The sequence below is a fragment of the Nicotiana attenuata genome, unplaced genomic scaffold, assembly GCF_001879085.1.
Source record: "Nicotiana attenuata strain UT unplaced genomic scaffold, NIATTr2, whole genome shotgun sequence".
NCBI lineage: Eukaryota > Viridiplantae > Streptophyta > Magnoliopsida > Solanales > Solanaceae > Nicotiana > Nicotiana attenuata.
This window is the reverse complement of record NW_017675594.1, coordinates 28,811-53,920: the sequence shown is the minus strand read 5'-3', so window position 1 is coordinate 53,920 and position 25,110 is coordinate 28,811. Positions and strand designations below refer to the sequence as shown.

The 25,110-nt window shown below is 34.4% G+C and overlaps 3 protein-coding genes and 1 non-coding gene across 5 annotated transcripts; all 4 read left to right on the top strand.

The window, feature by feature from the left end:
* The first annotated feature begins 1,673 nt into the window (after nt 1-1,673).
* Nucleotides 1,674-5,408, top strand: LOC109220245. Its single transcript, XM_019384700.1, has 4 exons — nt 1,674-2,109; nt 3,383-3,827; nt 4,003-4,118; nt 4,701-5,408. The coding sequence occupies exons 1-4, from the start codon at nt 1,794-1,796 to the stop codon at nt 5,117-5,119; spliced, it is 1,296 nt and encodes a 431-aa protein (XP_019240245.1). The 5' UTR covers nt 1,674-1,793; the 3' UTR covers nt 5,120-5,408.
* A 776-nt stretch (nt 5,409-6,184) lies between these two features.
* Nucleotides 6,185-6,266, top strand: TRNAS-CGA. Its single transcript has one exon. It is a non-coding gene; the product is annotated as a tRNA-Ser (tRNA).
* A 2,580-nt stretch (nt 6,267-8,846) lies between these two features.
* Nucleotides 8,847-15,704, top strand: LOC109220244 (peroxisome biogenesis protein 2-like). 2 transcript variants are annotated; one of them, XM_019384699.1, is made up of 8 exons: nt 8,847-9,204; nt 9,939-10,052; nt 10,152-10,305; nt 11,405-11,541; nt 13,234-13,334; nt 14,107-14,224; nt 14,558-14,724; nt 14,928-15,153. In XM_019384699.1, the coding sequence occupies exons 1-8, from the start codon at nt 9,067-9,069 to the stop codon at nt 14,953-14,955; spliced, it is 957 nt and encodes a 318-aa protein (XP_019240244.1). In that variant the 5' UTR covers nt 8,847-9,066; the 3' UTR covers nt 14,956-15,153. The 2 variants fall into 2 exon arrangements, with proteins under 2 accessions (XP_019240244.1, XP_019240243.1); XM_019384698.1 differs by lacking the exon at nt 14,928-15,153 and adding an exon at nt 15,388-15,704 and having other exon boundaries at nt 8,849-9,204.
* Nucleotides 15,705-19,324: 3,620 nt separating this feature from the next.
* LOC109220246 (transcription factor bHLH68-like) lies at nt 19,325-24,411 on the top strand. Its single transcript, XM_019384702.1, has 7 exons — nt 19,325-19,845; nt 20,287-20,707; nt 21,028-21,102; nt 21,211-21,276; nt 21,937-22,002; nt 22,932-22,994; nt 23,867-24,411. Exons 1-7 carry the CDS (start codon nt 19,658-19,660, stop codon nt 23,996-23,998), a joined length of 1,011 nt encoding a protein of 336 aa, XP_019240247.1. The 5' UTR covers nt 19,325-19,657; the 3' UTR covers nt 23,999-24,411.
* The last annotated feature ends 699 nt before the right edge of the window (nt 24,412-25,110 follow it).

The window sequence follows — 25,110 nt, the reverse complement described above, 5'->3', positions numbered from 1 at the left end:
CCCCCCGCGCAATTTTTTTTTTTGTAATTTTAAATTATTATTTTTTTCGTTTTTTCTGCCCACATCCGAGGAATTTTTTTTTTTATTTATATATTTTGAGTAAACTACGGGTTCGACTGAACCCATAACCCATAACTAAAAATTTGTATGTAAAAATTTATTAAAATTGTAAAAAAAAAAATAGATATAAACCCATAACATTTAAAAATATAATGGGTTCTTTTGTTCCACTTTGACACAAAAACTTTTATCCCAGGTAAAAATGCAGCGCGGACAAATACCCAGCTGCTACCCGGGAAATTTTTTTTTTTAATTTCAAATTATTATTTTTTTCGTTTTTTCTGCCCCTCTCCCGTGGAAAAAAATATTTTTTTATATATATTTTCAGTAATAACTACGGGTTCAATTGAACCCATAACTTTCGACGCGGAGTAAAAATTTGTATGTAAAAATTTATTAAAATTGTAAAAAAATAGATATAAACCCATAACTTTAAAAATATAATGGGGTCAATGTTAAAAACATTAAAATTGAATCCATAGGATTTAAATTCTGGATCCGCCTCTACGTTGGGAGTATGAAATTTGGCTTAAAAAATGGCTCTCACGCGCCTACAAGGGTGAGGTAAATCACACATGGAATCTAGTCAGCTTTTGTGTCAAAGTGGAACAAAAGAAATGGGGTTGGAGGGCCAAAATGGAACAAAGCTGAGTTAAAGCGCCAAAATGAAAAATTGGGCCAAGTTTAATGGGCTGTCTATGTATTTGGCCTACAAATAACAAGGAAAGTCTAGGGATGAGTTCTCACTCCAACAAAAAAAAAGAAAGAATACAGGCCACTCCTAGCAACTATAACAACCAATTTTCCCTAATTACTCTCCACGGACTAAGCTATTAAGGATAAAAATTTAGCTTATCGAGTTCCTTAATTAATCTACTCCTTTGCGATCCTCCGTAGAATACTTCTTGGATGATTCTTCTAACAATGCTCTTATGGCCAGTATGCTTAGTTTGAAAGACCCTTTGATTTCTTTCAATCCATAGATGGTATACACATGCTGCCAAGGTCATTCTATAAAGTTCAGCACCCGGACTTCTTCCATTGGCGTGGATTTCTGCCCACTTCAGTTCTTCTGGCCAACTCATATTTTTTCTCGCAATTTGTTGCCATTGCAGCAAACTATTCCATACCTGTGCAGAAACTTCACATTGAAAAACAGGTGGGATATACTTTCTGTCTGAGAAGCACATAATGGATATATTTGATTGTCGACAATTCCCCAGTTCATCAATCTATCTTTTGTGGGCAATCTCCCATGAGCTGCTAGTTTGAAGATAAAGATCCATTTGGAAGATCCATAGTTGTTGCAAACCATTTTCCTCCACTAAACTTTTGGAAAGTCACCTCTCATCATTAGACACATCTTATTGATTGAGAAAGCTGTCATACTTTTTAAGTCTTCTTCCAATTGTGGCTTATTAATAGTATAATAATAAGTAATATGGGCAGTAAGACTTTAGTTAGATTTTAGAAGTGAAAATATTGCAAATAGTTTGGGGGCATTCTCTGATCACACAAAGAATTGGGTGGTCAAAGTGTAATTTACTTTATATGTAATTCTCACTTTATGGCCTCTTTCCTCTTTTGTTTTGTTTAAAGTAAAAATAAAAATAAAACTATCCCCTCTTTCCCTCGGTGAGTTTCGTGTCCAACAAATAAATGATATTTCACCCATTCAGTGTGGGAGTCTGAGAGAGTGAGCCGAGTAGGAGTGAAAAAGCACAACGAAGAAGATGCTAGAAAGAGTGCTCTCTTTACGCAGGGCATCGCCGGTTACCGACGACGGCGACGGAGACGGAGAGGGAGACGAATCGAAAACACGGAAGCACTTGTCTCCGGCGATAAGATTCACCAATTACATGACTCGAACCGGTCACATCTGGCCATTCCTCCTTATAGGACTCGTGCTGGTGGTCCTCACTTCTTTCGCTTACCACTCGCGTGACCTTGTTTGTATCTCCGCTTCCTCTTCCGATCACATTTCTCGCTTGCGATTTTTTGGCTTCCAAGCCCTTGAAACTGACTTCGGATCTCTCGGTGTTCCCTGGTGTAAGTTCATTTTTCTTCGTTTCGATTATTTCTTTTACTCACTGAGTATATGAATTTTTGTTCTGATTTCTTCTACTCCATTTATTGTACGTAAATATTGAGAATTTTCTTTTTGTGTTGTTGTTGTTTGCGATCCAGGATTGTCCAGATCTGTATATTATGCGATGGCTGATTAGATATATATGCTTAATTGAATCTCGTGATTAAACAGATTATATGACGTGTTTATCTGTTTTCCTTAGCATGATTGGAGCTGCATTTCATTTTTGCTTGTGGTCCAATTTTCTTTGATTAAAAGAAAGCGGAAGGTCTAGTTTACCAAATTTATTGGATTTTTGTTGGAATATAAGGAACTCATAGCCACTCCGGCTAGTTTGGGATTAAGGTGAAATTGATTGGGTTGAATGGAGAATTGTTAAGGTGCGAGTTACTGGATCAGTATTTTGTCTTTTCGTGGTTTATGATTTACTCAGCGTCTCAACCAATAAGGTGAGAAAAGTATGACTAGGAGTTGCTATAAGGTGTGATGTTAATGGAAGGGATTGGTGTGATGGCCTAATGGGAACTTTTAGTACTGAATTTCGAGTTGTCTAATTAAGATTTGGTACCCTCAACTATGAACTTGGGAAACTTACTATTAGCAGTCCTTTTTTGTTGTTTAATGCTATTATGGGACTGTGTTTGAGAATGTTACTCACTCGTGCAAATGATATTATAGATTTAGTATAAAAATGCAGACTGCTCAGTTACCTGTTTATAGCTGCTTTGCAATTTATCATATCCCAATTAAAATTTGTTTATAATCATTGCACTTCTTTTCTACTTTCTTTTTTCTGAACTGAGTCTTAAGCTGTAGCTTAGATCCAGTGTCACTAAATGAAGTAATTATCAGATACGTATGTGCATGCATACATGCATTATACAGACATACACACATATGGAAATATATATCTATATATGCATGTATGAAAAAAGTGGATCACCGCTGGAATGTTAGAAGGTCTTTCTGCCATGCAGTCTCTATCTATGAGGAGAAACCAGAGTAAATGAAATAATTGATGAATAACAATCAGTTGTAGATTCTTGTCTAAAAAAGGCAATTAGTGTCCATTTAATTTCTCGATTTTAAGCTTCTTTCAGTTAACCCCCCCCCCCCCCCGTTCCCCAAAAAAAAAGAAAAAAGTTGTAGCTATCTGAACCATTTGGATTTGAGCACTGTAAGATGATAATAGAATGATCCAATGCAGCTTATAATTTTAATCCTTGTCAAAAGGCAGATCGAAACATGGCAAATCTGTTGAATGGACCATTAAGGATTTACTCAAAGGTCTGGAGGAGTTTGTACCGATATACGAGACACGACCTATCAAGAATAACATGTATGGGATGGGTTTTGACCACAGCTTTGGGCTTTGGTTTATGGCTCGATGGTTGAAACCGGAGCTGATGATTGAGAGTGGCGCTTTCAAGGGACACTCAACTTGGGTTCTGAGACAAGCAATGCCAGATACGCCAATTATATCACTTACACCACGTCATCCAGAGAAATATCTGAAGAAAGGACCTGCTTATGTTGATGGAAATTGCACATACTTTGCTGGAAAAGACTTTGTTGATTTTGGAAATGTTGATTGGGCGAAAGTTATGAAGAAACATGCAATCAAGGATCTTAGCAAGGTTCTTGTCTTTTTCGATGACCATCAAAATGAACTGAAAAGGTATTCTGGCTTTTTAGACTGGACGCTCTTTGCAGTGTTTTCATTGGTGAAGGATTTCTTTGGGCATTTGTTCTGTCTAATTGCAATGCATTAGTAACTGTTCTGTCCCATCTGATACCAATTGCCACTTGTTTTGCAAAATTCTTTACTTTCCATTTTGAACTTTGATTGACAGACTAAAGCAAGCACTAAAAGCAGGGTTCAGGCATCTTGTGTTTGAGGACAACTATGATACTGGCACGGGAGACCACTATTCTTTTAGGCAGATGTGTGATCAATTTTACATAAGAGGTGTGTTTCATTTCAGCTTCTTTTTATCTTTTTACATATGTTCAGACCTAATTGGACATTTAAGTTCTTTTGCATTTGAATATTGCTGTTTAATTTGAATTTCTCTGGAAGTCTTTTTATTTTTGTTTCTTTTATTGAAATGCCAAGTATTTCAAAACTAGCACTAAGAAAGAGCTGCAATTACATCCAAAAGGAGAAAAATAAAAGATCGATACCCCAGCAAAAAACTAGACTTTACAAATGATTCTATGAACTGCATTAGGGGTTCGGCATCATCCATCCACTCTAACCTACTCCAAAAAGAAATCAAAAGTATACATTCTGATTAGATCTTCAGTATAGAGCTGTTGTTTCCTTCGAAACATCTCTATTCATTTCCTTCCACATGCACCACCAATTACAAGCAGAGAATTGGATAATGTCACTTTCTACTGTGATGGATGAACTTAATGTTTCTTAATATGCTGTGAAATTGTAAGTTTCCCTCCTTTTTGATTTATCAAGACTCGTTGTGGTTATTGGAAGTTGTAGTGCTACTCGAAGTATATATATGCATAATTAGTTGTTCTATTTGATTACCAGGTGGGGGCCATAGCTGCTTTAAGGACAGTGATGAAGCTAGGATAAGATCAAGAAGGAAGAAATTTTGGGAGAAGGCTGTTGATATTGAAGAACTATGTGGTCCTGGTGAAGCTTGGTGGGGTGTGAGAGGACAGATGCGCGATGATTTTAACCACAGCAATAAAGCTATTGCTTATGCAGAGCATTTTCAAAACAGCAGGTTTGTAGAATCAGTGTTAGATGTTTACTGGGAGCTCCCTCCTGTGGCTGGTCCTTCACTTACTCATCAGACGAGATACGATCCAGCTCGTGCACAAAGTCCTATTGTTGAAGATGGCAGATATGGATTGTTTCAGAGGCTTGGCTTATCTAGACTTGAGATTTCTGTATTCAATGGTTACACTCAAATGGTCTATCTTCAGGTTTCACGAGAACCTTAATCGGTTCTAGATTTGGTTAAAAATGAGATTTTTGTTGCCACTGGATGTAGGTTGTAGTTTTGTTCGTTACTTGTATCTCTCCTTTTCTCTTTATTTTCTTCTGTTCTTTAGGATGTCTTTCTTGAGAGCCAAGTGTCTGTCACGTTCACGGTACTGAAATTTGCTTACGCTCTGGTCGTTATAAGTACTACAGTAAATTGGTGAAGTCATAGTAGTCAAATGGCTTCAAAATGGATCCTCTGTATGCAGCACGGGATATATGCTAAAATGGCTGATGTTCGAAGGCTCTTCCCTTGTCCCTATTACTCTTAATATGGCAAGAAAGAATTATCAAAAAAGATGCATCAAGTAATAGGTCTCTTGTATTTTTTTTTTTTTTGCCTAATCACTTCTATTAATCTTCATCAGAAACAGTGCTGGTTTCCTTGACTTGTATCCTTATTTGTACATCTGCTTAACAGTGCCAAAAACGCCCCCACTACCAACATTGTTAACCATAACCAGTGGCAAGCATGAGTGCACAACCGATGCAGTGCAAATGGGTCTGTAATTCCTATTTTAGTGGTTAAGATTAGAACAATTTGTTGGAGAGTTTGATTGATGAAGAATGAAAATAATGGTCAAAATCGGGGGAGGGGGTATTTTGACGGTTGAGATTGAAGGAAGTATAGAAACTCAATCCATACATAATAAACAAGACACCTAGGACCATAACCAATTCAAACTTCAGCAGGGTAACAGAAGTAAGCACATGATATCATTTTCATTGGGGGAGGATCTGGTAAGGAGATGGAGGATCAAGGCGCGGAGGGTGCCAACTTCATGGTCATAGAAGCTACATATACACATTGAAGGTGCAAGCCGAACAACTAATATGAGCCAAGAACGTCACTCTCAGCTTCTCTCGCTGTTGTTTTGATTGGGACAGCCTTCAGGAAAAACCGAAAAATTGTATAGTAACAATATTAATTCATAGAAAACTGAAGAGTTCAGGTTGGGTTGCCATTTCTCACCATATTATTACAACATACTAGTACAGTTAACTTGACCAGCATCACAAAAAGCGTCGATATGTCCGAGTGGTTAAGGAGACAGACTCGAAATCTGTTGGGCTTTGCCTGCGCAGGTTCAAATCCTGCTGTCGACGGTTTTTCTTTCCTTTTCTCACCAGCTTCTTTTCTGTACTGTGCGTCAGTGCCTTAAATTTGACACGTATGCATGCATACTAACTAGTAATGGTCTTTTTTACACTGCATCATACTTCGTAAACTCACACTTGACATAGAATAAATATAATTTTACCACTATGAAGGATTTTGGATGACAATTAAATAACTTTCAAACATTTAACGAATTGAAAATAACTATGGTATTGTATAGGGTCAAATTTGACCCTCAGCATCTCTACGCCAGTGGGTACGCTCAGTGAGTGTACGCCGACTGACGTAGCGGGTACGACTCGGACGTGAGGACAAAAGCAACAGCGTTTAGGACTCAGTGTCTTCACTAGGAAGACGTTACCTGTCTTTGTAACTTTTTGATTATTTCGAGGAAGGTCTCTTATTATATAAAGGAGACCTTCCCATTATAAATGGGATCTGGAGATAATACAACTCTCTCATTTTTCTGGCTTTCTCTCTCTATCTCAATCTCAAACGAACATATTCTCTTGAGTTCATATTATCACTTTGCAATACTAGATCTACAACAATAACATCATCTTTACATCTCTAGGTTTATTATATTTGATTACGATTTACCCTTTTCTTATTTTTGATTGTTTTGTAGCTTACAAAGTATATTGTTAACTTTTGAGTCAAACAGGTATTATCTACCAATATAAGATTCAAGTGCATACTTGTGTATTTTGCACAAATTCAAACAGTGTAATACCAGTTGATGTAGATTCTAGAAAGAGAAACTTTCTAGTAACGTAGTCCACTAATCCTTATAGTGACATCAAATAAAGATAAAGGCAGTCTGTTGGAATCATCTACTTAAAGGTCTTCCTTTTAGCTTTTGACCCCAAAAAGTGAAAAAGGAAACCAATTCCAAAGGGTTTGGAACTCCATACCAAAGTTATCAACGTGCTTGGAAGCTTAAGCCTTAAGACTAACTACATTTTTGTTGGTTTAATTCAAAGTAATGTCGCTTTTAGATTCTCCGGTTGGGTTCCAAACTCAATTATGGAAACTAAACACCAGGGTTGTGCTCGTTGCGGGACTTAACCCAATACCTTATGGCACGAGCTGACGACAGTCATGCACCATCTGTGTCCGCGTTCTCGAAGGCACCCCTCTATTTTAAGAGGATTCGCGACATGTCAAGCCCTAATAAGGTTCTTCACTTTTCATCGAATTAAACCACATGCTCCACCGTGTGCAGCCGTCAATTCCTTTGAGTTTCATTCTTGCGAATTCCAAAAACAAAACCAAAAACACAAAGTTATATCCTCAATTGTTTTCGAAAATCAATTCCAAAAACCAAAATATACGTAGTTAGCTTGCTTTAATGAAGTCGTGGTATGTCTTTAGTACAAGTAGATAGAAAATCAAAGAAGATGTGGATTATAGTACTGTAATAAATTATTCGTCACCGAACTTAAAGAACGTAAACAAGATTTTTGAATCTTGTGATTTTAAATTAGAAGTATGAATAACTTATTCAAATATTCGAATATTGTGATTTTAAATATGGCATAATATTTTTATAAAAAATATTTTGAGAATAAAATGAAAATATTACAATTAAAAATTACTACATTTAAGATATGGCATTTCTTTAAAATATAATACACATAAATTGAAAGAGAGACACGACTTCAATTAGGAGTGTTCATGGTTCGGTTTGGGTGGATTTTCTCAAAAAAGAAATCAAACCAATTAAGTCGACTATTCAAATATTAAAATCAAACCAAACCAATTAACTCGATTTTATATAGGTTCGATCGGTTTATGTCGATTTTTGGTTATTTGATTTTTTTCCCGATTTTATCTCTTAAATTGAGACATTTGCCAAGCACATATTCCACCGACTATATTCTAACACAACACTATCAAACCAATTATTCTTTAAGAAAATTTACCATTTACCAAGATAAATTGATGATATATAATTGAATTAAAGAGTGATGAGTAATTTAAGAACTCAATTAAAGACAAGTTATTTTTAACATGAAATAGATTCTTGGACTTAGCAAAATAAAACTACCATCAAACTAGAATGTAAAGGCAAAGAACTTGATTATTATAATAATAAAGAACTAGGCTACTAACTAAGAACGCAAACGATTAAATATTAACCATAAGATTTTAAAAACTCAATATATAAATATACATATACTAAATTTTAAATATGTATTTTTATAAGTGGTTTGGTTCGATTTTTTCGATCATCTTTTACTTAAAACTAAATTTGATTTGGTCGACTTTTAAAACTCAAAATCAAATCAAAATATTATGAGTTCTTATGTCGGTTTGATTCGATTTTCGATTTGGCTGAGATTTTTGGTTCTATGAACACCCGTAACTCCAATAATCCATATGCGGTTGGCTTTAATTGTTCACTTCCCCTAAGAAAACTAGTGGTGGGCACTATGACGAGACTTCCAACAAATCTTGAAGTGCGAGCTAAGCTTCCATGACTCATCATTTTTTAGAGACGAAATTACCCCTCACAAATATCCCTAACCGCTCATATTATTTATGTTTTCTAAATAAACAAAGACGTCAACTTTTTATTCTTTCTAATAAAGACGTTAACTGTAATTTCTCAAATTGACTGCGTGGTCTGAGAGTGAAGGACTAATGTCAGTACCAAACTGAATAGGTCGCTCGCCGGAATCCGGGAAGCAGCCGCCGGCGACGATTACCAATTTCCTCATCGCATATCTCTCTATAGTTATAATTCATCTGAATAACCTCTCGCAGTATTATCACAGTCGATATATGGATAGGCAAAACCTAGCTTCATCGTCCTCTCCCGATAATGGTGCCACCATCAATCATCCCCCACAACGAGATGCTTGGGTCAATACCTACCGGAATTCAATTCCTCAATGGCACTCTCTTGCTACCTCACAGCAGGTACTGACTTAAACTTGTGTATCAGCTCCGGGAAATTTTCCGTTTGCCTCCGCACCTCTGTTTCATTTTATGTCCAGATGTTCTTTTGCTACAGTAATTGTTCACAAAATATAATCTTTCTTATTGGACTTAATCCACAAAAGTATTATAAGTTGTTTCAGTTTTTATGACAATAGGATGTGCGTTTGACTCTCTATTGGATGAAAACAGTTATGGAAAAATTGGTGGAGCTTAGAATATTCCTCAAAAAATGTTGTGATTCTGACTTTTGTACATTGTATTTTTCGTTTGCTGGTTTGAAATTAGAAAATTGAATTTAGATCCCCTAGCCAGTCAGGAATTAGCTTAAATTTGCTTCAGGTTATAGGCTACCTGGAATGATATTGTTGGAAGTATTATAGAGAGAGGATCTTTTATTGTGGACTCTTCATTGTTATAAATTATGATGGCTAGAAATACGAAAAATCCATCTTAAGATAAAGATTAGTCATTTTCTAGGAACCTTTGATGGTTTTTAGTGTGTTTTTCTCCTTTGAATTTTACTTGTTTCTCCATTGTAACACACAAAAACTGTTCCCATTCCTTTTCCGTTGTAAATTGTTTAAAAGCCAAATCTTTTTTCTGTCGGGCTCAGAGAAGGTTGAAGACAGAGTTAGGCATTTGAGGTTTTATTTGCGGAGTTTTTTTTTTGCTCCAAACTGCTGAAATTTCTTGTTAATGACTTCTTTTGGCAGTCAGTGATCCCAATTTCAATATCCAGAGTTAATCAGGTAGATGCTGGCAGACTGGACATTGAAATGTCAGCCATGCTAAAAGAGCAGTTGGTTAAAGTCTTCTCTTTGATGAAGGTACCCATCGTGCAACTTTTTTATTTTATCATCGAAATCATCAAGTCTTCATGATTACCTTATCGGTCAGGTTTGATATGTTTTTTTTTTGGGGATTAGCCAGGAATGTTATTTCAATATGAGCCAGAACTTGAAGCTTTCCTTGAGTTTCTAATCTGGCGATTTTCTATCTGGGTTGATAAGCCTACTCCTGGTAATGCTCTCATGAATCTGAGATATAGAGATGAACGTGCAAGTGAGATTAGAGGAAAAGGTTAGAAAATCATCTTCACTTTATCTTGTTCCTCGTTTTTCAAGAAGTAGCTCATACCAACCTTTTCCGTATCTCAGTAATGTTGGACATTTATTCTTATAAAATTGTCATGTCCTGTTGCAAGCTATGGATATTTGTGGTTGTTTTGTACTTCAGGGATGTGAAAAATACTAGCTTGGAACTTTGGATATTTTAAGCTATGTTGCTCGGACTCTTCAAAAATACCAGTGGGTGCGTGTTGGATCCTCCAAAAGTAGTGAATTTTTGGAGGATTCGACGCGGGTGCGGCAACATTTTTGGATAGTCCGAGCAACATAGTTTTTAATTAGTCATGTTTAGCTTTGAGGCATTGGCTTCATTTTTTCTGAAACTAAGTCGGTTGTACGTTATGCTCGTTCTCCTTCTCCTTTCTTTATTAAGCCATTTTTTGTGCAAATAATGGTACTCCATATTGACATATTCTTTATTTATCTTCCTTCATCCTCCCAAGACATTGCTTTTCTTACAGAAGTCGGCTACTAATCTCGAAATTACTGTATAATAATTCTTTTATCTTCTTAAGACTCACTTATAGGATATGGTGGTGGTATTTGGAAAATGAATGGTTCTTTTGGATTTTCTGGAGAGGACCTCTGACTCTGAGTGAGATGATCCTCTTTGTCTTGCTCTGTTTTATTACTAACAGATTACCTGAGTTACTTGAGCCTCGCAAAGTGTTAAATTCTGTAGTTTGGTAAGTCTAAATTGGCATGTGCATAAAACATCAAATTGTGATGGAGGGGCCAGTGGGATTGACTTGAAATATCTCTTTGGTCTTAGTTTGTGCTTGAAGTGCAGAGGTTGACAGCTTGATGTAATTGCAGTTCTTGTTTCTTGCCTCACCGCTATAATTTCAGTTGTAGTTTTATAGCTTGACAAGCCTAAATTAGCAAGTGTATAACATCAATCTGTGATGGAGGGAATCTTGGAAATCTCGTTGGTCTTACTTTGTGTTTGAAGTGGCGATGTTGACTACTTGATGCAACTGCATTTCTTGTTTCTTGCATCGACTGCTATAATTTCAGTTGTAGTTCTTTTTCCTTTTCCATGCTTGTTTCAGTGCGAACTGGATTAGAGGGACCCGGACTTACTGCTGCTCAAAAGATATGGTACTGCGTTGCAACAGTCGGTGGTCAATATATATGGGCCCGTCTACAATCGTTTTCTGCTTTTCGGAGATGGGGCGACTCTGAGCAGGTACTGCTCGCTCTACCTCACATGACACATATTCTACTTGTTTGTTTAACATACCAAGTTTTAATGGTGAGAAATCTGTGATCACTAAGAAAACTCCTCCTTCTAATAGATACTACTTTCTTCAGAGTTGTTGACTCCATTTGTTAGAGATAATAAGTTACAAAGTAATCTAAAAATCTAACTTTGTATAACAATTTCTAGCCATGCACAGGAATTCCTTCTATTTTTATTTTATCTCGGCTTAAGCATATATGTTAAGAAGGAAAATTGAAAGGTTTTTTATGACTTTGAAACTCCAAAAGGTGCAGCTTCAAATTAGATCAGTAAAGACATGTATCACTGATCAACATTGATCATTGATATGAGTAGAATATTAGCAAGCATCCAAGGGTGCAGCCTTGTGGTCAATAATGTTTAAATGGACTATGACAAACCAGGGTTCAAATTGCAGCAAAGGGAAGAAAAATTCAGGTGATTTCTTCCTATAAGTCTAAGCCTTGATAGACAGAGTTAACTGGTGAATATGCTGGTGGGAGGTCCATGCAAGCTGGTCCGGACACCACCATTATTATAAAAAGAGAGTAGAATATTAACAGAAATGCTTCATGCGATCTTTCAGTTTGTGAAAATAAGAAGTAACTTTTCACTTAGACAAGAACAACGAGATTCTTGTAATACAACATGTCCAAACAAAACTTGGATTGTTATGGCATGGAATCTCCACAGCAGGCAATATTCTACATTTCGAAAAGAATACCAAATGAAAATGTTTTCAGTTTGTCTTAAATCTAATATTCACATGAATACTACTTTTCCTTGTTGATAAAAAAAAAAGAAGATGAATACTAATTTTTCCTTGAGCAGTTTAATACTTGAAGAACTTTTGAAAACATTTTTCTTGATTACTAGCAAAGATAAATGTCAATTTGAAATACTAGAGCAGAGCTAGTCTGAAATCCATATTCCAAATGTATTCTTTTCCTTTCTGTTTTAGTCCATCCAAATTTGTATTTTATTGAAAGGAAAATACTTGCATACACTATATGATACTTATGATATTAGAACGGTATCATGTACATTCAACACATACTGATATTTTATCTAATAGTTAGTTCTCTTTTCTCCTTAAACTGAATCTTTTTAGCTATCCTATTAGAATATGAGTTGAAATGACCTTATAAAAATTTGAAATTGATAAGGTCACATTTAGGGACTGCACGTTACTCTTTGAGGTACTGCGATTATTTAGATAAACAATCTATTGAGTGTCTGCGATTATTGAGATGTGAGATGAACAATGTATTGCTTAATATTAAATGGGGAATTATGTAAGACCACAAGATTAAGTTAGGTGGACAATTAGGTTCAATATAATGTCATAGACCTTTCATTTAAGGGAAGTTGACATAAACTAATTCAAGAGGATAATTGGAATATGGAGTTGAGAATCTTGAGATGAGGAAGCATTGAAAGTTCAATGTCACAAAAAAAGTAGAAGCTTATCTTAAGTTTGGAAGCCATGTGCATTTGAAAAGTAAAGTTTTTAAGTCCTATGTTGATATTGCTGTCCAGTCAAACAGTCTTTTGAACTAGGATGGAGAAGTATTAGTTAAACGAAGAATACTAACTTGTATATTACTGATTTTTAGAGTGTCAACATATAATTTGTTGGTAATTTTATGTTTGCTTCAGAGGTCTTTGGCACGTGGAGTATGGCTGTTAATGCAACGGATGGAGGGGATCTATAAAGCAGCGTCTTTTAGCAATTTACTTCTCTTTCTTTACACAGGAAGGTATATCTCTTACTGCAAATTTGCTTCTTATTTCTTTTCTAATGCACGACATGACCACCAAATAGAAAAAGAGAGGAAAATCTAGTTCGTAAAGTAGTGGCTGTAAGTAATACTGCTTGAATCTGTGCTATAGTACAACAGACAGATGCATGGGTAACAGAAGCACAGATTTGAGCTTGTATTGCTTTTTGATAAATTTTCAATAGGAAATACTAACTAAATTAGTGAAGTTCCCAAAAACTTGTGAAGAATGTTCTTAAACCAGTTATATATTTAGAGGATCAGTTAGAAACTTGCAAGTTCCTATTTTTTGAAACCAGTTATATATTAGAAACTCTTTGGAACCATCGTTATGTGAAATTCCACTTTTAGTAATGGAATGGGAAAACTTGCAACAAAAGCCCCATTTGTAATTTATATACAATGTAGATAGACTTCTATTCTTCTCAAAGCCAAATGGGCCTCTAGGTTTCATCATTCCCTTGATTTGATTGGTAACTGTAGTGAGCTATGGTCATTGTATCTGTCATCAATGTTGTACACGCATCTCCATCCAGACATACGGTGATTCCTAGTTTGGAGGACTGAGTGCCGCAGCTATTGAGGGAATCATGCGTCATGATTAATTTTGTAGCACATAAGATGGCTCGTACTGATTATTTTACAAGAATGTAAATGGGAGCCCAAATATGTATAGAGCATCGTTTAATCGTTGTGAATGTCCCCTGCATGTGATCTATCCGATAATTTGTCACATTACAACTTCATGCAGGTACAGGAATCTCATTGAGAGAGCTTTAAGAGCTAGACTTGTTTATGGGAGCCCAAATATGAACCGAGCTGTGAGCTTTGAGTACATGAATCGTCAGTTGGTGTGGAATGAATTCTCGGTAATTGTCCTTCCGTTGGCAGTTTCTTGCAGAATTCCTTTGCTCATTCAGGAAGTATAAAAAAGGACTCGCTGAGAAACTTCTAGATAGTTTGAATCAATAACAGTATAGAGTATTACACGTTCTTTAGTTGTTTTACATGCTGCCCGAGTGCTAACAAAATCATCTTTTAATCTCGCATATGCATGCCCTTTTTCCTTTTCGGTGGTGGGCTTTAAATTTTATTGTTTTGCAGTTCAACCTTCGGAGCTATTTGTTTCGGGCTTTGTCAATTTAGTTCTTCGGTACACAGTATGAATGGACTTAGATTTTGAGCAATGTTCTAATATGCAGGAACTGCTGCTCTTGCTTCTTCCCCTTCTCAATTCAGCATCTGTCAAGAGTTTCCTTCGCCCATTCTCAAAGGACAAATCTTCAGATTCTTCAGTAGATGAAACTTTATGCCCCATCTGCCAGGGAACCCCATCAGTTCCATTTCTAGCTATCCCTTGTCAGCATAGGTATATAAGTTACTTGCTTTCATTTATGCGATAAAATGGTAATGAAGTATTCCCATATAAGTTTGTATGCCTCTATAAAGAGCATGCTTTTACAGAACTTCGCCGAAGAATTAGCCTTATCAGAGAATAAGTTGGTTTCATGGAAATTGCAGCTAGACTAATCCTAGGTTAGTGTAGCCATTAATTATTAATTTTCTTTCCAGGGAAATATTACTTGGATCTCTGTGCTGAGTACAGTTCCAATATTACTGGTTGCACAGAACATGAGAGTTGAAACTACTATTACTTCAGGGTTGTATCCACAATAAGTTATCATTGCACTGCTCTTGTCACGTCATCTGCCCCTCAAAAATGATTTTGTCCAGTTTTTACAGAACCATGGCATTCATTTTATATTTGGGACTGTTAAAGCAAATGTTTATTTATTTATTTTTTTTAGGGGCGGGCAGGGAGGGACTGATGGGCGCATATTCATTAATATCCAAACTTTGTAACAATTAAATAGGAGCCGTTTTTTTTTAAATCGCATGATGATGCCATCTTTAATGGGTCTTTTGTCATGCATTAGGTTTCACAGCATTACCAGTCTTGTTCCTACCTCTTAGTCTACTATGCTTAAATGTGTTTCTGAAAGTTTTAGTTTTATTTATTTCAATCTTATAGGTACTGTTACTACTGTCTTCAAACAAGGTGCTCTGCAGCTCCATCATTTCGTTGCCCTAGATGTGGTGAACCAGTTGCTGCTATGCAACGGCATGGTGGTTTAGTCAGCAACATTCCTCAGAAACAATGATTGTTCTGCAAAATGATGTAAATGACAAAAAAGGGAAGCTCAGTTAAACTATAGATCAAAAGTGTCCTAAAAGACAACTTGACAATGGAACTAGCAACTAGGTATCTAGATTCCTTGATAAAGCAAGTTGTTCTGCTTTATTGAGTGCTTTAAATTTTTTATTAGTGTGGTTGTCCCTTTTCCTTTATTTACATCTCATTTATTCATTTAATTGAAAGATCTTCTCAAATGTTGGATCAATCTTCACGCAATTGAATCAATATTAATCGAATGACTCTACTAGGCTTTAGTTACGGTAACTTTTCAGGGGAAAAATAAGCACACTTTTCATATTCTTAAGGTTATCAAGTTGCAAATTACTGTAGCAAAGATAATAGTTTGAGTGGGTTAACATTTATAATGGCCAAGTGTTTTGCAGAGAAATACTGCTGTAAAGCTATCATAGTGTAGTAGTATTTGATTTCATTGGGATTCGTGGTGGGCTAGTCTCATTTGCATTTGCTGGTAAAATTTTATTGCACCGGTGTTTACTTTAATCCAAATTAATGGGGAGAAATTCAAAAATAGCTAGATTTACAAGTGGTCGTTTAAAAATAGCCCAGTAATAAAAATAATCGAAATTTAGCCATTTTTCATGTAAAGATAAATTTGAGCGAAAATACGGTTCAAAACCCGGAAAATACGCCAGTATATTATGTTAGAGTTCCAGCATAAGTATACTGGAACTCCAACATAAGTATACTGGAGTTTCAGGATAAGTATGCTGGAACTCCAGCATAATATGATGGAGTTCCAGCATAAGTACACTAGAACTCCAGCGTAATATACTGGAGTTCCATCAAAGTATACTGGTCCAGTATAATATGCTGGAAGTTCATACACAAGTGCTCGAATCTCCAGTATATTATGCTGGAACTTTCCGTGTGTTGGAGTTCCAGCATGATATGCTGGAAGTTCATACATAGGTGCACCGAACTCCAGTATATTATGCTGGACCGGTCTCTATTGCAGCAAAATAGTGGCTATTTTTTATTGACTTGGTAAACACTGGCTATTTTTGAATGACCAATCCGAAAACTGGCTAGACCGTGCTATTTTTACAAATTAATATATGCAAAATGTTTTAACATACACTCTTATTATTAAACTGTACTCCCTCCGTCTCATATTAATTAACAGTCGTGGTTACTAAAAATAGTTGTCTCAAATTATTTGTCATTTTAGAAGTTCAAGACAAAACTGATTAATTTTTTCTTTTTTTACCTTTAGTAATAATTGTTCTTGAAGATGGAGATAACATATAACTAGAACAAATATTTAATAAAGAGAGATTATATCTTAAGACATAAATAAGGGTAGAATAGTCCAATTCCTTTTCTAATTAGTATTTCTTAAGGGGCGTGTAAAAGAAAAACACGACACATAATATGAGACAGATGGAGTAATTATTTACTCCTTAATTTTTGAGTTAGTCATGGTAAATTAATATGATTTTGTGTAAACAACTACTCCAAATAAATCTTTACCCTCACTTGCTTGAATAAAAGTTGGGACTACGAATTCTGCAAAGAGGATTTACTAAATGCATCTCATTTCTAATAGTAATGCTTCTTTATTTTTGCCGGTCAAAAAAAGTGATCTTGTATTTCGGAGTCTGTTTACTATTCCCTTCGGCCCAAATTAAGTGATTTTTTGGTCTTTTTCTTGTGGTCCAAAATAAGTGATTTTTCCAGATTTCAAGAATGAATTAATTATTTTTTTTCCTACATTCTCCTTGAAAAAAATGGTGTTGGAATATGTGTTAGGAGTGTTTATGTGAGATAGTAAAGGTTAATATGGTCAATTTCATTGCTAATTAATGCTAAAAGGTGGATTTCTTAATTTGTGTGAAAACATCCAAAAAAATCACTTATTTTGAACCGGAGGGAGTATTGATTGTTACTATTTGTCCTCTGAGTGCTCAACTAAATAAGGTCCCTAGGTGTTTGGTTGAGAAAATGGATGATTTTATATAATTCCTTCCTTCCTGAATCTATTTATAAAGTTTAAGAGAGTAATAAAGACTTTTAAAATTGATGATTCTAAACAAGGCATAACATTTTGTGTATCTATAATTGTGGTGTTAAGCATGAAAGAATAAAAGTTACTCGCTAAGTGTAGAATTAAAAGTTTAAGTTTAATTATTTTCAGAAAGGATCATTCTTTTTGGAACGAAACAAATAAGAAATATATTCACATCAACTTGAACAAATGGAGTATTTCTTTTCTTCGAATCTTTTTTCTTTTCCTTTAGTTACCAATATAATGTCAAAATGACGATAAAGAGTCTGTTCCTTTTTCTTTTCTTTTTTTTTTTTAAAAAAAAATTTGGCAAATAAAAGTTATACAAGCAGTGTTTGCTCAATCGGTGCAGATACTGATCTTAACATGACATGATATTATCTGTTTTGGGCTAAGCTCATACTATTTTTTCCAAAAAGCTTTATACCATTAAAAGTATTTAACTTCTTATAAGTAAAATCTTTTTCCTTTCTACTTTTCTTTGTTTACACCCCTAACAAAGAACTTCAATTGTTTATGAAATTCCTGTTTGTTAAAGGCTTTACCTCCTGCTAAACCTATGTATTATAGTGTTACATCACTATTAATGTAAGATACTGTAATAATTATTAGCGTCCCTACAACTGATTAAGAATTATGCAATCTAAATTCTTTAAAGCTATCAAAACTTCAACTGTTTTGAATTGTTTTCAAAAGGCTGGGAAAGTCCTTCTCTGCAATAAAACTTAAGAAGTTAGATGCATTGTTGGGATCGAAATAATAAGACGGCATGTGAAGCAAACTAAATATTGGCGACAATAAATAAGAAGACAAAAATAAAATTATAGTAAAATAGAATATTACAATGGGATTTGATCAATTGAACTACATTCATTTACTAATATAAAGTTTTGTCGAGAAAAAAAATCTCTTCTAAATAAAACTAAACCAAAGATCCTCAATTTATAGATTTTCAAGACTTTCCTCCAAGAAAAGAATAAGTGGAGATTAATTAATTTCTTTTGGTAGTTTTTTTTTCCTTCCTTCAAGAAAGAAGGTTCTAATAAATTAATTAAGGGCAAAACCCTAACACTAACACATATGATTAAGCATTTAACTTAATTATATACCAATTGACATTACATTTTACACTATTACTGTAAACTAACTGCCGTAATTAAGTTGTCTGTTTAATTTTTTATTGTAGGTGTTTGTAGTAATCTTTTAAATGACTTTATAGTGCAACTAAAAATTCTTTTACACCGTCTGTGAAAAAAAGCAATACTCATTAATTAATAGAATATCATACACAGAAACTTATACTGCTACAGTAAAAAGAGCATGCTCCTGTTTTACATGATAAGATCTAAGAATGCAGTTCTATATCCAGTAGTAACATAAAAGAACAATCCCTTAGTAATCAGTGGCGGAGGTAGAGTGTTGGGACCGGTGATTCGGCCGAACCCAATAACTTTGATTCGAACTCTGTGTTTGTCATACAAAATGAATTGAATATGTATAAATGATTAAATTAGAACCCAGTAACTTTTAACGATTAGAATCCCGAACCCATAAGCTTAAAATCCTGGCTCCGCCTCTGCCTTAGTTACCACTCCAAGTCAATGTAAGTTTAAAAAAACTCAAAGAGCATTTGTTTTTGGGCCTGACCCACCCGCCTTTTTCTGCCTCCACTTTACAATAAAGCTATAAAGCAAGCAAAAATAAATAAATAAAAAGAAGGGATCAATAAGAGGAAAACATAATACAATCACAAAGCTTCTCAACCCCACAAGTAAGAAATACTACTAAGTAAATGTTACTCAGTTGACAATGATATATTGGTTTCTTCAACCTCTTATGAGTAAAGCAAATACAGCCTTGAAAGCCTTCAACAAAGCCTCGTTTTTTTGCACAAAAAAGGAAAAAATAAACAACTAGTGATTTGTACACTAGATCAAAAAGTAGTGAGAGAGAGAGAAAAACCAACTGAGAGGAAGATGAAGGATCGTATAGCTATTCATAACACGCAGAGAAAAGACAAAAAATAATCTTCGAGTTGAGTTGAGTTGAGGATCAGTCAATAATCATAAGCAGTAGCAAATGATGGCTGGAAACCCTACTAATTGGTGGAGCATGCTAATGAATGGAAATAATATGCATCAACAATCTCAGCATATTTCTTCTTCGTCTTCTTCTTCTTCTTCGCATTTTTATGGAGCTTCTAATTCTTCTTTAGCTGATAATTCAAACCAATATTTCCCACCTCGCTCATTAAGCCAACTACTTCTGTAAATACATATCTTTAATTTCTCTCTCAGTCTTTTCTTTGTCATGTTTACGTAGCTTGGTTCAATTCTTGTTTACCTTTATCATGTTTTAAAGGCTGATATTTTTTTGTTGTGTTTCCAAAATTAAAAAGCTAATAATTATCATTTGATCAATTTTTTTAAATTCTTCATGCTATGAGCAGAGGCGAATACAAGATCTAGAGACAACGACTCAACACGTTCAAAATGAGTACTTATAGTTTTATTATATGTACATGTATACATAGTTCAAGTAGCAAGAAATAAGTACAATTGAACACTCAAAATCCACCCTAAAGCAACCTTCTGTTAATTATAAGATTTTTATTTTTGAGTATTACCATGTTAGAGTATGACTAAGGTGATATTGTTTTCCTATTAATTATGCGTTTAATTAATTACTAATCCCAATTCAAATTGCAGGAGTGGATTTTCTGGTGATGAAGAAAAGTTTGGTATTAGTCCTTTTCATCAAGCAGGAAACTCAGAAGACCAAAATTTGAATTCAGTCCATATTCCATCAGCTTCTAATTTTAGGGTTAATCCTAATATTGATGATGTAAAGCCAGAGCTTGGCCAATTATACGACTATCATCATCATGTCCAAAATGAATTTCAAGCATCACTACAAGAAAAACTGGAATTATCAACGGATTTTACCAAACACGCCGCATACACGTGTCGACCTCTTCTTGCTAATTCTTGGTCTCAACATCAAGATATGCCATCACCAGCTAGTTCTTGTATTACAACAGGTTTATTAAACCATAATGTTTTGAACTTTTCCAGTAATAAAAACAACAAGGGGGAACTCAAGCATCAACATCCAGACAATTCATCTGAGGTAAGAAATTAAAAAGAAAAAGAAAAAGAAAGATAGGGTAAAAAGTTGATTTCTACATCTCATCTTTGTATATATATAAGTCAATAAGTTCATCATTAATATTTTAAAAAGTAGAAAGTGATATATATAAATGCCAAAATAAGTTCATGATTACCGTTACGAATTAATCATACAAAAAGAGAGATGTTAATTAGTTACTAATCCTAGCTAATATTCACTTAATTTTTTTTTTGGCTGATCATCATTAGCATTAAGTTTGAACTTACTTTAGTGGATAATATGTTTCTTTTTTCTTGACTTTATTTATGCCTTCATTAAAGTGTAACAGCACAAGCAGTGGTGGGATAAGTAAAAAGGCTAGGGTTCAGCACTCTTCAGCTCAACCTTCTCTAAAGGCAATTTTCTCTCCTTTAGACACTCGAGCAATAACAAGAAATTATATTTACTGAAAAATATATAGCAAATATATATTTACAGAATTTTGTTGTCTTATTTTAAAGCAGGTAAGAAAGGAGAAGCTAGGGGATAGAATAACAGCACTTCACCAACTTGTTTCTCCATTTGGAAAGGTAAAGTAATGAGACTATGAGAGTTTAACTTTTAATTTTATTACACTATTAAGTCACAACATAGATCCAAGATTTTAATATTATGGGTTTTGAATTTTGAAATAACAATTTCAAGTGCTTATAATAACTGATTTTAAATTTAATATTTGTTCATATTTAATGAAAAATTTAACACACAACGGGCTTCTAGCTACGCCCCTAACGATATTTACATACAATTGCTCATAAAAAGTGGTCGATAACCTAGAAAATAAGTTAGGTTATGTACTGCAATAGGTTAAATACATTGATAATTTAAAAGTTTTTTTTACGCTTTCAGTTAAATTTTACTCTTTCTGTATCTTAATATCTGCTGCTTAATTAACCTCCATCCCATGCTGGTGATAGTGTACACTGAAATGAAGGCCAGGAATAAACAAAGAATTAAGACTAGACTAATTTGAAGCAATTTAATTGCTATTAGTGTACGATAGTTTATAATGAAACCCATATTCGAGAAACACATCAAGATTCCCTTATGCTTTAATCTTACCCATAAAGCCCTGTCTTAAAGTTTTCAACACAAAAAGAAGTTGTGATAAAGAAAAAGAGAGAAAATTAAAGAATAATATGGCTTTGTGTGTGTTGCTGAGATAGACATGTCATGTTTCTCTTTTGCAGACTGATACAGCCTCCGTCTTGTCAGAAGCTATTGGCTACATCAGATTCCTTCAGGGTCAAATTCAGGTCTCTTTTTTCTTCCTTTTCCATCTTATTTTCAAATGCACATTTAACATATATTATACATTAGTACTAGTAATAGTTAGTATCAGCTGAATATATACGTTATACAGTTGTAGCAGGTTAGCGTTGCTTTATTATTTTCAGGTAACTAGTTCTACTTATTATTATAGACAGTTAGCCTTAATTATATTTAAGGGGTCGTTTGGTACAATGGTGGGATATCGCATTGGATTAGTTATCCCATCTTCTATATGGGATAACTAATCTCATCATTTTAGTGTAAAATTAAGTTATACCGGAATTAGCTGATACCCCAAACAAAACATGAATAAAAAATAATCTCAAACTTTATCTCGGGATTATTATCCTTATCCTATGTACCAAGTAACCAAACGACCATTAAGGGGTCATTTGGTATGAGGTATAAGAAGGTATAGTGCTGGTATAAAAATTTAATACCACCTTAATACTTCGTTTGGTTAGCAAACCAGGTATAAGTTATCCCAGGATTAAAATTAACATCGGATAACTTACACCTTATAGAGGGTGGGGTAATTAGCACCGGTATAACTTATACATTCTTCTTACAAATTATGCATTGTCATATTTAATACAACATACCAAATAATGGATAAAAAACAATCCCAGCATAACTAATCCCAGCATAACTTATACCAGTATAACTTATCCCGGCATAAGCCGTATTCAAACCAAACGACCCCTAAGTGACCTAATAGTGTTAATTATAACGAGCCATGCACTATAATTATCTTTAAGTGACGTGATAGTAGTTAGAATTAAACACAACAAGGGGAAAAAAAAAGGAGGGAAAGCAAATTATCCCATAGTAGAGTAGTTTCCCTATCAGAAGCTCTATGCTATTTTTGCTGTAATTTTGTTTTTACTTTTTGCTCTCTCGTGCACCAATGCAGGCATTAAGCTCTCCATACTTGGGCAATGCATCAGGAAGCATGGGTCACATTTCCCAACAATCAGTGAGTACCCATTTTATATATCAGCTGCCCTTTTCTTTTCACATTTTCCGATGCACGACCAAGATTCCGCAGTCTCACACATTCATATATACACGTGCCACTCACTAATCATATGTTATTACTCTCTCTGGCATACGATAAGTGACCATTTAGTTTTAGCACGTCCATTAAAGAAATACAAACTCCTAAAGAAAAAAAAAGCTTATTCACTAAACTAACCCTTGACACATTGGAATATGTGAATAAGGGAAAATTTTAGAAAAATAAAACTAATTTCTTCTTGATTATATAAATGGACACTTATTTTGGATCAAAATAGAAAAGTAAAATGATCACTTATTGTGGACCGGAGGGAGTAATGATTACTCCCTCCGGTTCACAATAAGTGTCCAATTTACTTTTAGCACGCCCATTAAGGAAATACTAAATTCTATACAAAAATACCTACTATATATATTGAAAAAGGACGTACGCATATATATATATATATATATATATATATATTAAAATTCTGCGTAGAGTTTAAGTTATATACATTGTCAATGTTAAAAAAAAATTAACACTAATAGGTCATCCAAAGGATCTCTAGGTAAGCCTCCGCAAAAAGTGAAATTTGTAACCTTAAAAATAAAGCAGTTTACGTGCTACAATAAGTAAAGTCACTTGAAAGTGCAAAAACTCTATCCTAACAGTATATATAACTTAATTCGTTCGTGCATGTGACATTACTGCCATTTGCTGGTATTTTAATTGATTAGCGAAAGAAATGTTGAATTTATTCTACTAATCACGATAGCCTTAATTAGCAATTATCCAACTTCCTTTATCCCGTACTTACAACTTACTAACTGCAAAAGAATGTTTATATATAGGATTCTCAACACAAAAGGAAGGATTTAGGGAGTAGAGGGTTGTGCTTGGTTCCTATTTCTTGCATGCAAAATGTAGGAAGCGATACAGGCGCCGATTACTGGGCTCCAGCTCTAGGTGGATCAGGATTTTGATGTAACGAGTATTTACTCTGATGATGGGATTTTCGTTGATACACTGACAGTGAAAAGATATTTTACACTGTTACTGCCGAGATAATGATGAAGCTCATGGAATATTGAATGATATATAACATCATCAGCAGTCATTTTCAGTATGAAAGTCAGAGCTGACTGTTGGTGATGCTATATATTTTGCATTCGAAATCGGGTGAAGGATTTAGTGATATTTTCCAATGCCAATATGGTCCTATTTTCTTGATTTTCATGAATAATCATACACTACAAGTAGTTCATATGTGAGTGTTGTATATGTAACTTGGAAATCAGTTTACATCCTTTGATCATTTTATCGATCTTTCATTTCAAGTATATATACGTTTATGTTTAAGTCAAAAGTTTGATTATTGGATGAGACTTGCCGGTGACATATAGTGTGAGATTGTGACTAAAGTTGAAGCTTGACTTTTTAGTTTTATCTCAGTAGTTAAGGCTAATTAACCAGTTTCAAAGTTGCACTATATATATATATATATATATATATATATATATATATATATATATATATATATATATATATATATATATATATGTTGCGGAAGCCGAATATATAGAGAGTGACTAAATCACAACTACTATATCTAAAGGTAGCTAATAAATAGTAAATGAGACAATAATAAAAAGAACACCAGAAATTAACGAGGTTCGGCAAAATTTGATTTCTGTCTAGTCCTCGGACACAATCAACTCAAACTTTATTTCACTCCAAAAATACAAGTGAAATACTACGAGAGAGAAAGAAGATTCAAATGCCTTAGGAGATAAGAAGACAAGTGAGAGATGTTTACAAATGAACAAAACCCTTGCTATTTATAGAAGGGAAATTGCCTTAATAATGTCATGCATGACATCATATTAAGTGTGATCATGCAATGTAAATGCATGAAAAATGCATCTACCAATTTCTTCCAAAAAAGTGGCTTCAAATGTTCACACTAGTTCACATTAATCTTGTCAAATTCAACAAATCTCCACCTTGGCAAGATTCTACTTTTTCAATTTTCTCTCGGTGATAAATTTTGATTGTGTCTTCAACTTCAATCTTCAAAGTTCAACAACGTTGATCA

Excerpts from the sequence above, each read along its gene's own strand:
- LOC109220245 (XM_019384700.1), top strand. The coding sequence starts at position 1,794 with ATGCTAGAAAGAGTGCTCTCTTTACGCAGGGCATCGCCGGTTACCGAC. Across the intron at positions 2,110-3,382 it reads ATCTCTCGGTGTTCCCTGGT|GCAGATCGAAACATGGCAAA; the intron begins GTAAGTTCATTT and ends CCTTGTCAAAAG. Across the intron at positions 4,119-4,700 it reads TGATCAATTTTACATAAGAG|GTGGGGGCCATAGCTGCTTT; the intron begins GTGTGTTTCATT and ends TTTGATTACCAG.
- LOC109220244 (XM_019384698.1), top strand. The coding sequence starts at position 9,067 with ATGGATAGGCAAAACCTAGCTTCATCGTCCTCTCCCGATAATGGTGCC. Across the intron at positions 11,542-13,233 it reads GATGGGGCGACTCTGAGCAG|AGGTCTTTGGCACGTGGAGT; the intron begins GTACTGCTCGCT and ends TGTTTGCTTCAG. Across the intron at positions 13,335-14,106 it reads CTCTTTCTTTACACAGGAAG|GTACAGGAATCTCATTGAGA; the intron begins GTATATCTCTTA and ends AACTTCATGCAG.
- LOC109220246 (XM_019384702.1), top strand. The coding sequence starts at position 19,658 with ATGATGGCTGGAAACCCTACTAATTGGTGGAGCATGCTAATGAATGGA. Across the intron at positions 20,708-21,027 it reads ATCCAGACAATTCATCTGAG|TGTAACAGCACAAGCAGTGG; the intron begins GTAAGAAATTAA and ends CCTTCATTAAAG. Across the intron at positions 21,103-21,210 it reads CAGCTCAACCTTCTCTAAAG|GTAAGAAAGGAGAAGCTAGG; the intron begins GCAATTTTCTCT and ends ATTTTAAAGCAG.